This window comes from Sarcophilus harrisii, chromosome 1 (assembly GCF_902635505.1).
Source record: "Sarcophilus harrisii chromosome 1, mSarHar1.11, whole genome shotgun sequence".
Classification (NCBI taxonomy): domain Eukaryota; kingdom Metazoa; phylum Chordata; class Mammalia; order Dasyuromorphia; family Dasyuridae; genus Sarcophilus; species Sarcophilus harrisii.
The window spans coordinates 101839311-101859171 of record NC_045426.1 but is presented as its reverse complement, the minus strand read 5'-3'; the positions used below and the strand labels follow the sequence as shown (position 1 = coordinate 101859171).

The following is a 19861-nucleotide window of genomic DNA, read 5'->3' as shown; positions in this document are numbered from 1 at the left end:
ATAGCAGGATATCAAGATCTCCAATTATGATCTATAAGTTATCTTTTGCCACTTTGAAGATCAAGAAATTCTCATTCACTGAGTCAGTCCCATTCTTCACTTGGAAAATTCCCTTTCACAGTAGATACTATGCCCTCCTTCCTTCCTTGAATAAGTTATTCCACTCATTTAGAATCCTGCCCTGGAGTAATGTTTGATTAATTAATGAGTACAAACTCATCCACAGGACTACATATCTAGTTCATATCTTTCCACCTCAGAAATTTGGAATATTTTCTCATTTTGTCCATAGTACACAGACACCCCATCTCCTCTTGCCTTAAACCTCAGCTTTTTCAACTATGATCTATTTTTCTCTATAAATATTAAGAGAAGTTATCTGCCAAAAGGCAAAAATGACAGAGAGAAAAGAGATTATTGTTAATGAAACAAAAAGAAAAAATCATTAGCAATGAAATGAATGAGCTTGATTATGTAAAAAAAAATCTAAATGTATACCACCAAAAGCATTATCTCTAAAATTAAAAGAAAATTAATAGGTGGGGGGGGGAATGTTTACATTAAATATATCAGATAACAACAATAAAGGCTTACAGAATCTAAGATAAATATTATATGAGATTCTGAATCAGGTCTCGAACTGAAAAGGGCGTTAGGAGGTCAGTGAGTCTATTAGTTAGAGATTGGGGGGGAGAGAGAAGAAATAGTTGAGAACTCTGGGATTGTGAGGCTGAATATCTGGAAGGATTGTAGTGCCTCTGGAATTAGGATCTCTCATAGAAGACTCATTTTTACTCACACAGCTATTATCCTAGTCCAGAAACTCATCATTACTCATCTGTATTACTGCAATAACCTCTAACTAGTGTTCCTAAACCCACTGTCACCTTAAACCCATCTTCTACACAGCTGTAAAATTTATATTTTTGAAACACGAGCCTAGCCATCTTACTTCCCAGTCCAAGAATCTCCAGTGTCTTTCTACTGCCTCTAGAATAAGACTCAAGGTCTTCTGTTTGGCATTTAAAGCCTTTGCTGTATGGTTCTGATCTACCTTTCTAAGATAACTACAATAATATTATCCTTGACTTATTCTATGTTCTAGCAAATCCAATCTACTTACTGTTCCATATTGCATTTCCCATTTCCATGCCTTTGTACAAGATATACCCTATGCCTATAATGAATTTATTCTCCACTTCATTTTTTAGAATCCCTAGCTTACCTCAGGTTCATGCCACCTCCTACAAAAGATGAAATTGGGGTGCTCACTGGGAAAAGCAATAATTGACAGTGAGAAATAGGAAAGCTATTAATTACTAAAATTGCTAATGCTGTCCTCCATTTCACCAAAATTCCTATTTTAAAAAACCTATTTACTTGTCTATTCCACTCTTTCCTTTCCATATAACATAAACTCCTCAAAGGCAACAACTTTTTTGCCTTTGTCTAGCAACAAGCATGTTGCCTGAAATATAATGAGCATTTAATAAGTGCTTATTGAATGAAATGATGATTCACTAATAATCAGAAACATGCAAAACAAGAGAATTTTTGTATACCTAACCTCTATATTAGCTATAAGACTAGAATGATAAAAACTGAAAATAAGTAAACCAGCATTTTCAAAGTTGTGAATCAACAAGAACTCTAATAAGTTGTTGGACCAGTAGAAGCATTTTGGAGAGAAATATGACACCATTCAATATGTTATAAAAAAAAATACATTATCTTTGCCTTAGTGACTCCACTATTAGCATTTTATCCTGAAAAAAATCATAAAAGGGAAAAAGAGATGTATCTATAATATATATGTACATATCTATATTTATTCATAACTACTTTATTTGTAATAGTAAAAAAGTTTTTGAAAAATTCATAATCTATTGAAAAATGGCTGAATATATTGTATGCTAACATAATATCATTTTTGTTAAAATAAATAGGAAGCATAAAAGGAAATACAGGGAAATATCCATGAAGAAATGGAAAGCAAAATTAGTGGACTAAGAAATTATATATATTTTTTTATAAAAGAAAAAAAAGAAAGGAGAGATCTCTCCAAGAGAGGATCATAAACAATGCATCTTCTCTGTAGATCTATACAATCCTTCCCTTCCTCCCCTCCTTTTACTAACCCCCCCCCCTACTCACCAGAAGAAAGATCTCCAGTTCTCAGTTGCTCTAGTTCAATTTCTAATTTTACAGATGAAGAAACCTTGGAGCCCCAGAATGAGCATAATAACTTGCTTAAGATTATATAAAGATATAACAAGCAAAAGAGCTGGGGCTTAAACCCAAGTGTAGTGGAGTCAATTAATGGTCAGCAGAGTTAAGGCAGAAGGACAGTTCTGACTTTCGACAATAAGATGAGATGAGGACAGATAGAGCCCTAGATCTCTCTGATAGACAGAATTTGAAGGCATAATAACCACACATCGAGTCAGGAAGAATGGAGGGGAAAACAACTTTATGCAGAGGAGGATCATGGCAAATGAAACAATCCTAGAAAATGTGCAGAAAATTTTAGAATGAGTACAAGCTTGGAAGCTAGAAAGAAAGAAGTTACATTATTACAAAACTAAAATAATGAAGGTCTGAACTATGAGGAAGAATTTTCAAGTCACTTCAGTTTGTTTTATTTATTTCATTTGAACTGAATGAATTCTTTGAAACAGCTTACTGGCACTAACTTTAAAACATATTTATGAGTTTTGGTTAAGTTGGGTTTTTTCTTTCTTTCTCTCTTTTTTTGGAAATGGGGGAGGTACTGCTTTCAATTTGTTTAATTATCCCTTCTAGCTGAAAAGTCCTATTTCATAGTTCATCTGTCTGGGGTAGAAAAACCTAGAAAGAACTGGAAAGCTTTAGTGGGATAACATATCTTAATTATCTAACAAACATATTAACATAGATCTTTGATCAAAGAATAAGTTGACTCAAATGCCTAGAACACCAATATGGAAGAATTTGGAGGGAGGGATTATGACCATAACTTCTGGACTCTTGTTTTTTTAACACTATTAAATGAATGAATTATGATATATAACTTTTTTAAAAAGCATCTGTACTATAAATATATAGACTAAACTGGATAGTTCTCAGACTTTGCTAAAGAGAAATATAAATTGACTTACTGAAATTTCTAGATATTCTAGATATTGAAAAACAAAAGAAAAAATTAAAATCTCAACATTTATGTTACTTTGTTATAGCTGTAATTAGTGACAGAACATTATTGTGATTATTGTATTTTCAGGTTTATCAACAGAGAGATATCTGGCCCATGTCGTAAGTGGATATGATATCATGAGCTAATGTGGGTCAGTGAATGTAGAATGATAGGCTTGGATTCAGAAAACCTGGACTTGAATCCTGTCCCAGATATTTATTAACTTGATAATGGGCAATTAAATTAATACTTAATTAATTGACTTTCCCAGGATCATACAGCTTATAAATATTTGAGTCTGGGTTTGAACTTGGGATTTTCTGATTTCACACTTGGTACTATCTACTCTATCTACTTGGTACATACCACTTAGCTAGAAGAGAAAAAAATGCATAAAAAAGCAAATCTCTATTAAATAAGCTTGCTTTGCCTTAAAGTAGTATAAAATGTGAATTATTAGTATAATGCTCAGTTTCTGGGTCAAAGCTGTTCCTCTTTAACTGCTATCACTTTGGTGCCAAATCATAGCAAGAATGATGGAGATACAATTCATTCAGTCTTTGATTCAATAAACATTTAAGCATCTGGAAGAAAGTACGAAGAGTCAAATAGTTGAGTGGTTGGAAATATGATATTAAGAATGCTAAATTCCTGAATGCAAGAATTTATATTTTATTCAATAATAATAAGAAACCTCAGAAGTTTTTTGAGTAAGAGTGACACAATGTAATGCTCTGGGAATATTCCTCAGGCAGCAACAAAAGGATGGATTGGAGGAGAGAGTTGAAAGCAAGAAAACCTGCTAGGAGGCTATAACAAAGTTTAGACAAGAAGAGATAAATGACAGAAAATAGCAGTGAGAATAAAAGGGGGCAAGTAGGGAGGGGAAAGAGATATGTTCCATGATATCATGGGGGCAATATGGTATAGTGAAAACATCACCAAGGCATAATTTCAGGCTCAAGTCCTAATGTTACTACTTCCTAGCTGTATATACAGTTGACTTTAAGTAAGGAACTTCATTCAATTCAAAACATTACAGGCAAATTACTCTTTCATCATATGTTTGGTTCTTAATAGGAAGTGGAGTTTGAGGGGTCATGGCTGACCCCTTTTCAGAGAGGAGGGGCTGAAAGCTAAATTTGCAAATTTCTATTTGCAAAATAAATATTTAAATTCATGTCCCTTCTTATTGCCATTGTTTTTACTTTGTATCCATTTAGAAATATAGATAATAAAAATATCTCCTATCATTGACCATTTCAGTAATAAGAACTTTTTGCTAATATATTATACTGAAATGTACATAAATAAACTAAGCTTCATTGCCCAATCTGTTAAGAAGCCAGATGCCCTTCTGGTAAGACTCTAGAAGATAGGAAAACATTTTTCCAAGGCCTGTCTCCATGATGCTGGGGTTTTTTGTGCGACTGAATTGAAGTACAAATGCCTGGAAATTAGGGAGCTATTTCAAGGGTACTTTAGAAATTTTCTAAAGCCTTAAAATGACAGCATTAGTCTTACCTTAGAAATCTTCAGAACTTTAGTTGTCACTAAATATTGAAAGTGGTTAATGATGGCATTTTTCAAATTAAGAATCATAAATGAACCCATCCTGAGATATTCATGAGAAGCAAATTTTAAATAACATTTGATATAAAATTCCCCACAAAATCACTTCGGTATCTCAGAGGGCTTCCCCTTCACCACCATCCCAATGTACTCATAAGTTGTGGGTCACTTTCCAAACCAAGGAACTTGGGTGTGGTGGAAAGAACCCTGGACTCCATAAATCGGGGCTTTGGGTTGCAACCCCTGCTCCCGCTGCCTTGGGAAAATTGCTCATCTGAACATCGATAGATTTGGACCGCATTATTCTCAATGCCTATGACGCTGGTGTATAAAATGCCCCCAAAGACAAAAGTGCTCAATGTACTGCTGTGGAGGCTTTTTTTTACTGCGGCTTTGCTATCGCAAACATGTCTCAGGCTAAAGCTCCCGGCAGACTGAGTCTCGAGGTTGGCCATGGCAAGGCGGCCTCCTCCCTTCACTGCGGTGCTTCCAGGCCGGCCAGCTCCAAGAAGCAGTGTCCCTCCGCCCCATCCCCGGTCCAAACCCGCCCCTGGGCGGGCGCGGCTGCGCGGAACCTTACCCGCAGGAGCACAGCTCGCAAATGCATTTTTTTTTCGTCGGCTGAGACATCTTTAGCTGCTGATGCGGATGCTACGGATGCTGCGGATGCTACGGATGCTGCGGATGCTACGGATGCTACGGATGCTACGGATGCTGCTGACTGGGCAGTGCATGCCCCGAACTTCTTTGCTCGTCTTTGGGAGGCCCAGACGGGCTTGTTTTACTCACAACCAACCTCAAAATTTTTTGAGGGGCTTTTTCTCTATTAATATTTTCGAAAAGGAAAAAAAAAAAAACCAACTTTTTATTTGCACATTTCTTTGTCGGGTTTTCGTCAATCCGGTAGAATTCTCTCTATACACAGAGGACGGATGGCTGAACCCCAGTGTTCTTGATCCTAATTGTCGCTGCGCTTTTTTTTCGTAGGACTCCCGTGCCCACCGGCGCGCGCGCACACACGCGCGCCCACCCCCACGCACCCACCACTGCCTCCCAGCACTTCCCCAGTCGCCAAGATGCAGCCAGAGCTCCTGCACGTGCCAGTTCGCCAAAGCACACTCGCGGGGTTTTCCCGTGACGTTCCACGCAGGGCCTACTGTGACGTCCCTATGTTCATGGGTGGACTCATTTAAGCTTTTGTGATCCCGGCGCTAGCCCTTGTGACGCCAGGGACTCGCCCCACCCCCACCTCCATTCCTTTGCGCATCCCGAAGTTCAAGGATTGTCAGTTCTAGTTCACCTCTACTGTGATGTTTAGGAGGTTTCTACGAGACAACTGAAAAACAGCAAAACATAGCTCTCTGGAATAGGAAGAAAGGGAAGTGAAATTAGTTGAATCCAAAAGAGCAGTTTATATGGAAATGTTTTGCATGAGTTCTTATGTATAATCGATTATCAGATTGCCTTCTTAAGGAGTAAGGAAGACCGGGACGGGGGAGAGAATTTGGAATTCAACATTGTTGTTTAATTTTAATGGATATTAAAAACACCTTTTAAATGTAATTGGGAAATATTTGATGAAATGTAAAAGGAAGAACAGGATAGGGGAGAGAATTTGGACTTCAACATTGTTTAATTTTAATGGATGTTAAAAACATCTTTTAAATGTAATTGGGTAATATTTGATGAAATAAAACAATTTTAAAGCCAATAGTGCTGTTTTCACGCACAGGGACCTGAAATGTCTCCTTTCTGGTATTTATTTAGCGCTCCATTGGGTTTTCAGAACAGGTAGAGATAACTTTTTATATCCCTTCCAATTTTAAATAGCATAATGGTCTATAAGATTCCTTGCTAACTTGTGTCCAAAACTACCGGTTACTGATTTTTAAAGCATTTTGTCCTGAGTATGTGTTTAATTTGCAGTACTTTTCTTCATGATTATAGTGCTTTAAATTTTTACAAAGTATTTTCCTCACAAACCTGTGATATAGACAGTATGTATCTTTTATTGTATAGATTAAGGAAACGGGCTCAGAAAAGTTAATTATTGGCTTTAGTTTCAACATAATATGCCAGGATTCCTGACTTCAAGGCCAGTGTTCTTCCCATTTACACCATCAATACTGCCTTTCATAGGTGCTATTCTTTTATTCTTCAAGTTCATTCTAACATCATCTACTTGAGAGGTGGTACAAAGCCCTTTAGAATGTCAACTGTTTGGCTTTTGTTGGAAGCTAATACAATGGATTGGCTCTGCATTCTTCAGCAAGGAATTAACTTCTCTATGCCTATTCATTTGTAAAATAGAATAAATAGTACCTGCCTTATCTATCTCAAAGGATGGTAAAAGTCAAAGATAATGTAAACATACTTTTATACAGCATTTTGCAAAGGCATAGCAATTTTCCTGACCTAAATGTATCTCTACCCCACTCACCAATTTCCAATGAATATAAAAAGTTCATAGGACCCCTTAACAGACCTAAACAAAAGCCCTTGATGAAAAATAATTATCCTTTTTTCTTCAAAATGCCACTTAATCTTCTTAAAATTCTGGGACATATATTTTGAGTAACACTCCTAAATCGTGACTTGTTTTGTTTCATATTCTTTAAAGCCAGTTCTTTTTGGGAGAAAGTCATTCATTTGTAACCTGACATTTGTTCTAAAACAACATTTTTTTCTTTCTGTTAATTTAGTAGCAGTAGTGGAATGCTATCCAAATGTGATACATGAATAAGACCTTTTCCATGCCTGCCAAAAACATCCCAGTTGCTTTGTCTTCATCATTTTACAGTACAGAGACTGGATCTATGATTTTTAGGGAATCCTAGCTTAGGAAGCTACCCAAAGCAATGCAGGTTGACACCCTCCCCGCAATTTAGAGTTGTCTGAAGCCCAGCTTCTTTAACTATGAATAAGGTCTCGTAACTGAATGTGAGTCATGAAATTTGGATTATTAATGTTTGATTTGTATACCTATTTGCCTATATATTAAAGTCACATAAAAATTTCTCAGGCAAAAAGGGGTTGCAAGTGGAAAAAGTTTAAGAAACCCCAATATAGAACACTGGGAAATCATACAACAGCCAGTATGTGTGCCAGAGGTGAGAATTTGAGCTCAGAGACTTCCTGGCTTTCCATCACTATATCATACTTCCTAACAAGCCATTCTTAAAAATAATAAACTTTTAATAGATTATAGTTCTCCCCTGTTGAGGAAGAAATTGTTCTAACTGCTTTAAACTATTATGTAGCAAGTGAAATATAACAAAAGTAGAGGAAACAAAAAAAATTCAGAATTATACATAGTTATAAGCTACCAAAACTAAGAATACACATACAAAAATGAGTCTCTTCAAAAATAAAAAATATCTAACTGAAGATATTTAATAAAGATTTTAACCCAATATCAGAAAAGGAAATCAATTAATCAATCAATAAGCATTTTTAAAATATCTATTATGGGCCGGAACTAACTGTAAAGAAACTACTAAATGAAAAAGGTCCTGGACAATGTAGAGGGCTGAAACTCTTGAGTCGTTGGATTGAGGTCGGTTCAAGCACTTAGGGCTAATTACTAATTGAACAATACATATGGGCATATGCTTGGAAAATCGTCCTTTCCACCATCCTGTGCTGGCTCAATGATTGGTGTATACAGAGAATTGTAGGAGAGACTAGGGGCTAGTAGAGTAAGACTAGCCAGGGTCATTTTTGTGGTGGACAAGGAAGAAGGAAGTTGTCGAGATCCTACTTCCATCCCCTTCACTTCTACCCCTAAAGACCAAGAATAAAGACTAAGAACTTTTGCTTATCCTGACTTCGGTTGATTCTAAGGTATCTTTGGTGCTAGCACGGTTGTCACAGGGACTGATGCCTCTTCCATAGAAAAATTCTCTCAAATGTTGAAGAACCAAAAACTGAGAGCAAGCACTCTACCAGGTTCCTTTTATAAGAAAATATAGTCCTAATTCCTAAATTAGGGAAGGATAAAGAATAGGAAAGACATGAATTTATATCACTCATGAATATCAATTCAAAATGCTTAAATATAATTCTGTCAGGCTATAGCTACTCATGATTAATTAGGAAAACAATCAACATAATCATATTAAAAATATATCTCAAACCAAAGATTATCTCAACAGATGCAGGAAACAATACTGAAACTAAAAACCCCACAAAGGAAAAGCATAGAAGTACCTTTTTTAATATCATAAAGAATATCTATCTAAAACCAAAAGTATCATTTATAAACGGGATTAGAACCTTTTCTGTTGTGGCCAGTACAGCAAAAGGGCTAGGGGCAGTTGAAAATGAGGAGATGGGGTTGCTGATAATTCAATAGAACCATTTAATGAGAGAAATCATGTTGCTTATGTATCTTAAAACAATGTTACTATGAAAAACATTGTTCTGTAACCAACTCTGGTTTCTGTTTTCTATGATCTACCTCTCTGAAGTATGTTGTTAGTTTCTAGGGAACTTATTTTTAAAAAGGGGAAAAGAATACCCTGAAAGAACAGAGAAAGATTAAAGAAAACTATCTCATTAATTAGTGTCTGTAAACAGAAGTTGGGGGAAGCATCTGGGTACAGAAATTCATTTCAGTCAGGAAAATAGTAAGGAAAAGGAGAGATAAAATAGTGGGAGGATAAATTAAAGGAGGCATTTGGTCCTAAACAAATAAACAAAAATATTTATAGGTTTTTTTGAGGGAGAATGAGAAGGGGAAACAAGAATGGAAATCTGAGGAAGATGGAATTGCGGAATAGTATATGTGAAGTGATAGAATGCAATTAGCATTGTACTAGACAATTCTCTAAGACAACCTTCAAAGGTGTTAATTACTGTTTACAATTAGCAGTATTTCCTCATTTGGGAGTTATCCTCTATCAGTGCTATCATAGGTTTAGTCCTGATCCCTTTTTGAGTTCTGTAGTCTATATGAACTTAGCTCAGGCCTCTACACTTTACACAAATAGATTACACAAACTGGCGTTATTGAATTGAGGAAAATTGAGGAAAAGAACTAAAGAGTAATACAAATATCATAAGATTGTAAATATAAGTTATCTCCTCCCCACTTATCCCCAATTTTACAAGTAAGAAAACTACAGGCCAGAGAAAATATGTATCCATTATCACACAAAAATCTTTTAGCTCACAAAATGTAACAACTTTTTGGATAGCAAAATGCTTGAAATAAAGTGGGTGATCATCATTTGGGGAATATCCCAACAGTATTATGTCATGAAAAACAGGATGAGGAATACAAAAAACAAAACTATTAAGATGATGCAAAATGGAATTTGTAGGATTAGAAAAAACATACAATAATCTAAATAAGCAGAACACTAAAACAAAGCTAAATATTATGTAATTATAATAACCAGTTTTGACTCAAAAGATAAACCTCCTTTTTCTTGAAGACTATAGATGCAGAATATTGCACACTATTAGATGTGGCTACTGTATTGGTTGATTCTGTTTAATGTTTTGTTAAAAAGAAAAATCTCAGAGTTAAGGAGGATGGAGGCACATTTAAAATTGTGAATAAAGAATAAAAACTACTTAATAAATTCTACCTTTTAACATTTATTAATATGGGAATATTAATAGATTTCAAGTTTTTTTGAAGGTTTTTTTTTTTTAATTTTCATTTTTCTATCCCTGGAAAGTATGGCAATAGCTGACATATAATAATCATTTCTATCTTGACTAAGGAACCAAAAGCAACCTTAAATTTAAGGAGAGAAAGCACTTTCTAAAAATATCACTACGTACTTGAATGAGTTAACAACAATAAAAAATGCAGAATGAGAAGCCACATTTTTCTTTGCAGAGGCAGAGGTCTACAGGTGGGGAACACCACAAATGTCAAAACTTCTTCAGATGTAATTTGCATGAACTATTCTTTTTTTCCCCTCTTTTTCTAAGGGAAGGCTCACTGGAAAGGTGGAAAGGAAAATTTAAAAAAAGGTTGCTTGTCCTTCACTCTCAGAGGTTCAATGACATCACAAGGGTTATGACTTGGTTGTGAACTGGATCTAAGGGAGGCCTATAGCTAAGTAAAGTCTTCAGCCTTTCTCTTGCAGTCATCTAAATTCTATAACAAGTTGAAATGACTGATGGGCCAGGACATAGTTGGTAACCTTGGCCTTTCTAAATTAGGTCTTTCCTGTATCTCGGTTTGTCTGAGGCAATGTCCATTCAGTGACTTAAGAATTGTTAAGAATCGAGACAAAAAATGGCCAATTTTACCACCAATTTTACTTCCTATAACTTGGGAAGGGAAAATAATGGCTATTTACACTCATTCTAAGGCATCAAAACTAAAAAGATGAGCCACAAAGACCTGGGTTGGAGCCTTACTGGCCATTCAATGAGAACCAAAGTGATTTGGGTTCAATATCTTAGTCAAGTAACTCTATTTGAAAGCCAAAAGAGTTAAGTCTATTTTTTCAGAGCTACAATTCTAGAAATTATAAAGGAAAACTGCACAGGACAAAAAGTTGTCCCAGCCTTTTGAAAAATAATAAAACGAAAATGTTAACTTTAAAAAATCTAGGCCCCACACCCCAAAATGTCTTATAAAATGTAAATAACCAAAAATTTTTTTCCTATGGTTTGAGAACCCACATGTAAAGAAGGACCACATTTGGTGAGGAAAAAAATAGAAGAAAGGAAAAAAGAGGGAGAATAAATAACAGCATTCTTCAGCTTAAGGAATAACAGCACTTTGTACTAATTGGCAGGGTGGGTTCAGAAAATGGTATATATAACAGAAAATGTTGGTTTTTATAAAAACTTTTTTTAAAAATAAACTTTTCCAAAACAGAGGTTGTCACATCTGAAGAGTAGTTATTAACAAATTGCTATATAATTCTCTATAATGAACTAATAAATTAATGGTATCAAAATCAAGTAATATAGAATAGAGGACTCAACCAAGACAGGGTTCAAATCCTATGTCACATATTGGCTTACTGGTCAAAAATCACTACTCTCTAGAACTCATCTCAGTAAACTAACAGAGAAAAGCTGCTAGACCATACCAGGGACTTCCCAATTCCAATTAAATCAACAGATTCAATCATTTTAACCATCAAATTGATAATATCTATGGTTGTACACTTACAAGAAATCAAGCCATTCTTCAATTGATAAATGGCCAAAGGATATGAACAATTTTCAGATGATGAAATTGAAACTATTTCTACTCATATGAAAGGGTGTTCCAAATCACAATTGATCAGAGAATGAAAATTAAGAGAACTCTGAGATACCACTATACACCTCTCAAATTGGCTAAGATGACAGGAAAAGATGGCAAATATTGGAGGGGATGCGGGAAAACTGAGACACTGATGCATTGTTGGTGGCGTTGTGAACAGATCCAACCATTCTGGAGAACAATTTACAACTATGCTCAAAAAGTTATCAAACTGTGCATACCCTTTAATCCAGCAATGTTACTATTGGGCTTATATCCCCAAAAGATATTAGAGAAGGGAAAGAGACCTGTGCCAAAATGTTTGTGGCAGCTCTTTTTGCAGTGGCTAAAAACTGGAAAATGAATGGATGCCCATCAATTGGAGAATGGCTGGATAAACTGTGGTATATGAATATTATGGAATATTATTGTTCTGTAAGAAATGACCAGCAGGATGAATACAGAGGACTGGAGAGACATGAATTGATGCTAAGTGAAATGGGTAGAACCAGATTTTACACTTCAACAACAATACTATATGAGGATGTATTCTGATGGAAGTGGATATCTTCGACAACAAAAAGATCCAATTCAGTTCCAATTAAATCAATAATGGACAGAATCATCTACATCCAGAGAAAGAACACTGGGAAATGAATGTGGGCTACTTGCATTTTTGCTTTTCTTCCCAGGTTATTTTTACCTTTCTGAATCTGATTTTTCTTGTGCAACAAGAAAACTGTATGGATGTGTACACATATATTGTATTTAAGATATACTTTAACATGTATGAAACTGCCTGCCATCTAGGAGAGGTGGAGGAGGGAGGGAAGGGAAAAGTTGGAACAGAAGTGATTGCAAAAGACAATGTTGAAAAATCACCCATGCATATAATCTGTCAATTAAAAGCTATAATAAAAAATGAATAAATAAAAGAAAAATAAAGTTGGTAAAAATTAATTCTTTTTCCTTGGCAATGTGGCAATTTTTATGGCTTACATGTGTTGATTCAGTTAAATCATAACTGCAGTATAATCAATAGAAATAAAGTGCTATGCATTATATTTTCTTGGGATATAGTTTTTGACAATAATTGTGATTCCCAAGCCTTTCTGGGAATTTTTGGCAATTGTGATTGCCAAGCCTTTCTATAACTTCTTCTATCTCTCAATTTATAATTTGCATTGAGTTAAATTATGAATTAATGCTGAAAAAAAGATTTCCATGGTATTCATTAAAGCGCAGGTAGAGAATCTTTTTTCTGCCAAAGGACATTTGGATATTTATAACATCTTTCATGAGCCATACAAAATTATCAACTTACAGAACTCAAGCAGTAGGAGGTTGTTGTACCTAGCTTTCAGCCCATCATCATCTATGTGATTATGTAAATGATTTTACAGGCGTAATATGATCACTAGTATGACCTAGTATGAAAGTAATGGGACAGTAAAAACCCAATCTGAGTTAATACAGTCAACATGTTTTCTATACAAAATTATTATTTTGGCTATAAATTTTTATATTAAAGTAAAAAGGGATTGAACTAAAATATTAACTTCATTCATATTAAAATATTTCATATTTTGTCTTTTCAGGTACTTCTAACAAAATATTCTATTTCTCTACTTTTCAATTTTTTTTTAGCGAATATTAATTTCCCATTTATTCCATATCTGAAGAACTTTCATGTTATAAATGCAACCAACCAGAGGAACAGTGAATATTACTTAATTTATTTACATGTTTCTGTTTAAATACAAAACTAGAAAAATAAATAATTCCAGTCTAAATTAGACCAAATAAGTCCACTACCCAGTTAAACCCACTAAGTAGATTTCTAGTCCTTGGTAGTCAGTCATTCTTATTTTCTCTTTTCATCATTTTTCTTCTGTTGTCATTTTCTCATTTAGATATTCTCTTTGCTCTCTTTTTTCATAAACACATTCATCAATTCACATAAATTCATCTCCTTCAGTTGCCATTACCACTTTGGAAAAAAAAAACAAGTTTAAGGTTTACCACTATCTGGTTCTTACTTTTTCTCTAATTCATGTCCTACTTTACTACTTTCAGATATCTCTGTTAGTGGTTTTAATATATTCTAAGTAAGAGTGAAGCCTTACACAACTTTTATTTGCTTCAGAGGAAAGTACGGTGTTTCTAAATGGTCTTCTTACATTATTTTTCCTTTAAAAATCAGTCAAGCTATTATCTATGTCAATAGTTTACTTAACTTTGGAAAGCTCATTCTTTAGGTATCAAGCTAATCATTTCACCCTTCTGGACCTGTTTCCTCATCTATAAAAAGTGGAGACTGAATTAAATGATCTCTAAAGTTCTTTCAAGTTCTAACATTCTGTGCATTCTATGTTTTGTTTTCTCTACTTCCATTTCTTACAAACAGGTATAAACCTATATATTTTTTCATTCAAAAAGACTAAATTATTTAACAAACAGAATACTAAATTTATCTCTTGGAGTGTTAATGTTTTGGGGTTTTTCTTATCTGGAGTAAGGCTTCCCAAAATTATTTAGATTACAAATGTTTTTTATTCTATAATGTATCTTCAATTTCAATCCATCATAATTCAATCAATTGTGCAACTGCTCCATCTTCTTCAGCCTTTAAGTTAGATGAGGATTTGAGAATTGTATCCAAGTTTTCTTCTTCTGTAGAAATGAAAACAAAAATAAAAACAAAAAAAAAAGTCAAAAACAAAAATCACACATTTCAAATAACAGAAATGTTTAGGATCCCTATAGATGACAAAATTGTGCTTATACTTATTTGCTTAACAAATTTATATTAATTCTCCCATTACAGCACTTTCCCCAAAAACAGTCACTAAAATTCTCTCAAAAAACTTATCACTCTTCTCAGGTTTTGTTAAATCAACTCATTATCTTTCCCCCTTAAATCTTTCCCTCTTTCTTTCTTACCTATTATTGTACAAGGCAACATTCTTCTTCCAGTCCCTCAGGCTCACAGCATAGGAGACAGCCTAGATTCTTTACTTTCCCATATCTAATGTTACCAAAGCTTGCCAATTTCACCTTTGTACTCTCTCTCCAATATGCTTCCTTTTTTCTCCTCTGACACTGCCATCACTCTAGTGAAAGCGCTAATAATTTTCCCTGGGCTGTTACAATAGCTTGCTGGTAGATCTGCCTGCCTCAAGTCTCTCCTCATTCCATCTTTTTTCCCATTTTAGCCAAGAAAATGATCTTCCTAATGCGCAGGTCTGATCATGTCATTCCTCTAATGAACAAACTCCAGTGATTCCTTACTGCTTTCAGAATTAAATACCAAAGGTTCTGTTTTGAGATCTTTATAATCTAGCCCACTCCTACATTTCCAGTCTTCTAATATCTTAGTCCCTAACATATACTCTTGGAACCAATGATACTGGATCTTAGCTGTTCCAACATGAAAACTATCTTTCAGATCTGAGCATTTTCTTCAGCTGCCCTCCATACCTGGAACACTCTGTTCTCCCTTCTCTGCTCTCACTATTCACCTCAGTTTAAAGTCACAACTAAAATTCTACCCTCTACAGGAAGCCTTTCCCAGTCTTACTTTTAATCATTTCCTATTTATTACATTTTTAGTTCAACATGTATTTATTTACACATTATCTCTCCTGTTAGACTGCAACTCTTTCAAGGCTGAGACTGTATTTTTACCTTTTTTTTTATCCTCAGAATTTTTTTTTGTATCACAGTGTCTGACACATAGTAGATGTCTAATAAATGTTTACTGATTACTAGACAAATCACACTCTCATCTAGAAACTCACTATAACAAGATCTATATGGCATGACCATCTTACCTTAACTTTAACAGTAATTTTTAAAATTTCATTAATATGTATTTCCAATATTGTTTTGTCTTTTGCTTTATTTTGTGATAATTGTACAAATATCAACCAGTTAGATAAATCAGTGTGCTCTACACAATTCTAATCACAATACACAAATTTACAATTCTAATATGGCGTTAACTAGACATTAACATCTTCAAAACCAAGAAAATTTAAGATTGGCTACAAATAAAATCTCAATCACACATATGTTATGAGTATATGTTAGATATACATATGCCTTCATTTGGGACAGTACATCAATTCTGCTTCTTACCAATGTCAAATTGCCAGATCTTGCTGTTTTTCTCTCTCACACACAAATCAGAAGTTTCCATTCATTCCCTCTCCTAGATTATAACATCTTCCTAACAGGTGTTCCAGTCTCAAATCTCCCCTCCCCAGCCCAAGTCTATCATCCACACTACTGATAAAGTGATTTACTTAAGCATAACTTTAAGCAAGTTCCTCCTCTACTTAAAACCCAGTGTGACTCCTTATTGCCTCTTTTGTTTAGCTTTTTAAACAACAGGCCAGAAAAACTCTAAGTCTTCCCCTTCCAACTTAATAGTTTTAAGATAGCAAATTGGGCCATTGCTACCTAGTACTTAATCTCTGAATTAATTGCTCACTGTCATCTCAGGCAAGCTGAGACCAGAGAAAAGGAAAGGTCACCAGGCCACCATCAGTTATGTTAACTTGTCTTGCCACTGGATTTCAAAGATTTTAGAAAAGAGAGGCTGATGACTGCATAGCTCTGCCTCACTTAAATCCAATTCACAAGCAAATGTAGACATTACACTTGTGATGTTATTGATCCTCTTCAAGAATGAAAGACAAACACACATACATACAACCAGGCTCCAACCTATCTTCCCAATCTCATATATTTCCATCTTCTTCAATGATGCAGTCAAACATGCCTTCTTTGATTGTCACACACAAGACATTCTATTTCCTGATTCTAAATCTTTACATGAGTCATCAGCCCTGTGCTTTCTATAGTGGGCTAAATTTCTGAGTCAAGCCTCACTTGTAGTGACTGGAACCACACACATGGTTCTTTTGTTTTTGTATCCCCAGCACCTAGTTTACTGCATAGCACATAATACACACTTTTAATAAATACTAAGATTCAAACTCTACCTCACTCATTTCCTCATATATTCCCATGAACAACAGCAACAAAGTCAGCTATATGACCACACTTTACCAGGAATTTGATATTATGAACAATTATACAGTGTTTTAAAATTTATAAATCCCCCTGCCCATTTTAAAGTGACTCTACAAAGATCTGGAAGTAAAGTGACTTACTAAGTCACACAGCTAATATGAATTGAGAGCTGGGGTGTAAATGGTCTTGTGACTCCCAAGTCCTGTGCTCTCTTCTACTACATCATATACATGTCCTCTCTTTCCCCGCTTTCCAACCAAAACAAAACTCCAAATTGTTCTAGATATGAAGTAATTGCTTCCTTATACTAATGAAAAACTAACTCTTCTGTAGCAGAAAACCTTGTGGTTCTAAAGTGGTCATGAAAACAATCACTGCCTAATGAAAATCAGATATCCCTAATAAAATTTAAAGTTGAATCTTTTTTTTCTTACATTTTTAATGGTACTGAAAGGTAATTATTTTTTGCAACAAAATGCTTATTCTTTCTTAGCCCTGCTTCACAGAAAACAGCAGCGGGTGTTGGGATAACTGGAATATAGAGATAATAGTCATTTATACATGAAAGTGGCTACCAACATCTAAGCTTCAAATATACTGATACAGAAAACTGAAAATTATTTGATAAATGTTTTACAAAGGGTTAAAAATTCTCATCTTTCTTCCTGGACAGTTTCTTTGAAATCTGAATAGATCTGGCTCTTAGTTTCATTTATTTAAAACTTACTAGTATACTCCAGAGAAATATGGTCTTGACATGAGTAAACTGCCAAATTAAATACAGTAATCAGAAAGAGGAATAGTTAGTAAGATCTAATTAGGCAACTATTTACATTTATTTTCATGAAAACAGCAAGCTAATAAAAATCTTACCCTTTAAATAAGGTAAAAATTCTCCAATATTGTTTGGCTTTGTGGATCTTCGTTTCCGTTCCTCTGGAGAAAATTTAATAAGTGGTGAAAGAGATTTTCTTTCACCAAAGGACATTCGTATAGATGGTTTTGTATTGTCTGTGTAGAGAGCAGGAAAATCTTCCAGAGAATTAAACATATCATCTGTTTCTGTGTTATTTGAAGTACAGTTCAATTTTGAATCATCTTTCACAAATGTTTCAGGAGAAAACTGAAAAGACTCTTTCTTTTTCACAGACATAGACTTTTTAAGAGCTTCAAATCTACTGCAAATAGCCTCAAAATCCAAGTTTCTTTCTTCAGTAGTCAATTTTTTTCTCATTGACTCTTCCATTAAGATAGCATTAGCCATTGAACTATTCTGCCCTGTTTCACCATCAGACTCTGTGCTATTAAAACTCAAATTGTCAGCAACCTCTGGAAGGGTTTCATGCAATATATCAAAATGGACAGCCTCTCTGCTATCAGAATTAATTTCATTTAGTATTTCAGAATTCCACAATAAAGTTGTATGCACCCAAGATTGTTCTTTACAAGACGCAGATGAGAAGTCCAGCTTTTTATTAACTCGCTCGCCTTCACTCTTTATTCCATCTATCTTGTTCTCTGCAGCAGATAAACCTGATGCTGTATGGCTTCTTTCTTCAAGATTTACTTGTAAAACTGCACATTCTGAATTCTGTTCTGAGATTCTTTTATTTAAAATTTTTGCATATTTGCCTGTTAGTGCATCAAGGTGACTAGTTCCTGTATTCTCTTGAAGCTCAAGTTTTGGAGAATCTTTTTCTTCTGGCAAGAAAGATTTACTAAGAGCTGATCCTGAGAGAAAACTGCTCGTGCTTAAATGTATTTGGTCATTAAACACAGCATCCATTTGAATCATCTCTATATCTGGATCAACTTCATCTTGAAAAACTTCTCTTTGGGGGTTGCTAATTTCAGGAGCTGATAAAAATAAATACAAAATGCAATTATTTCTATATATACTATTGATAACCATTTTAGCAATGCAAACTTTGATTCATCACAGGATGATTGGTACTATTTAGAAATAAGAATAAAAAAGTTCAAAATAAATTATAGAACTGCTGAATCTGCCACTCTGCCCCAACAAACTCCAATTTGATTCATCAGAGCACAAGAATGGTGGGCAAGGATGAGCTTGAGCCTTAAGAGTCTTCTGATAAATACCTAATCATGGAAGCATGTGACATATTGTGAGTGATTTTGTGGAAATGATTTCTGAATCCCTGGGAGGAATACTAGATTAAAATAATTTCTAATGTTCTCCCTGACCCTTATTTTATGGCTCTTTTTAGTCAGACTAAAATGAACTATTATTTGTCTTAGAATTTATTATGGTCAGACAGAAATAAGACGCCATGGAGGCAGAGTAATATATCCAAGCTAACAAAAACATCCGAATACATATTTCACCATATTAAATATATGTATGCTAAAAATCAACACGTTTGGCATAATATTCTATAAGATAGTCCATTACAATTTTACTCTAACCAGAAATATACTGTTTAAATTAAGTTTATCATCCTAAACAATATTTTTAAAGTCTTAAAAAACTAATATCTAAGTAATAAAATAACATATCAAAAGCATAAATTGAACGTACTCAAATTTTCTGGAGTCCGTGGAATTTGCTTTCTTGTCAAAAACGGATTAGAAAACAAACAGTTAATTAAGTCCCCTAACTCTGTTTGTCTGTCTTTACAAAACTGTGGTGAATCTGCTACAACAGCTTTTGCAACCTAGTAGGAAAAAAATAAAATAAAAAGCATTAAGCCTAATTGTCTTGGCATATGTGAGAAAAGCAAAATGTTAAGAATGCTCAATATTATACATCAGACAGCTAAGAAATGACTATTATAGAGCAATGCATAAGGGAGTACACAATCACTGCTAAGCACTCCCCAATCAATAGAATG

General features: G+C 34.5%; 2 protein-coding genes across 3 annotated transcripts in view; both read right to left on the bottom strand.

Moving 5' to 3' along the window:
* The window catches only part of SAXO1 (stabilizer of axonemal microtubules 1), a 115664-nt gene extending 109742 nt beyond the window's left edge, over positions 1-5922 (bottom strand). Inside the window, exon 1 of the mRNA XM_031961474.1 lies at positions 5325-5922. Coding sequence (XP_031817334.1) covers positions 5325-5374 — 50 coding nt within the window. The 5' untranslated portion in view covers positions 5375-5922. The remainder of the gene's footprint in view (positions 1-5324) is intronic.
* A 7759-nt stretch (positions 5923-13681) lies between these two features.
* HAUS6 (HAUS augmin like complex subunit 6) overlaps positions 13682-19861 on the bottom strand; it is a 33834-nt gene continuing 27654 nt past the window's right edge. For both annotated transcript variants that reach the window (XM_023497964.2, XM_031961465.1), the window contains 3 exons: positions 19549-19684; positions 17880-18863; positions 13682-14639 (listed from right to left, as the gene is read on the bottom strand). In XM_023497964.2, the coding sequence (XP_023353732.2) occupies positions 14551-14639; positions 17880-18863; positions 19549-19684 (1209 nt within the window). In that variant the 3' untranslated portion in view covers positions 13682-14550. The remainder of the gene's footprint in view (positions 14640-17879; positions 18864-19548; positions 19685-19861) is intronic.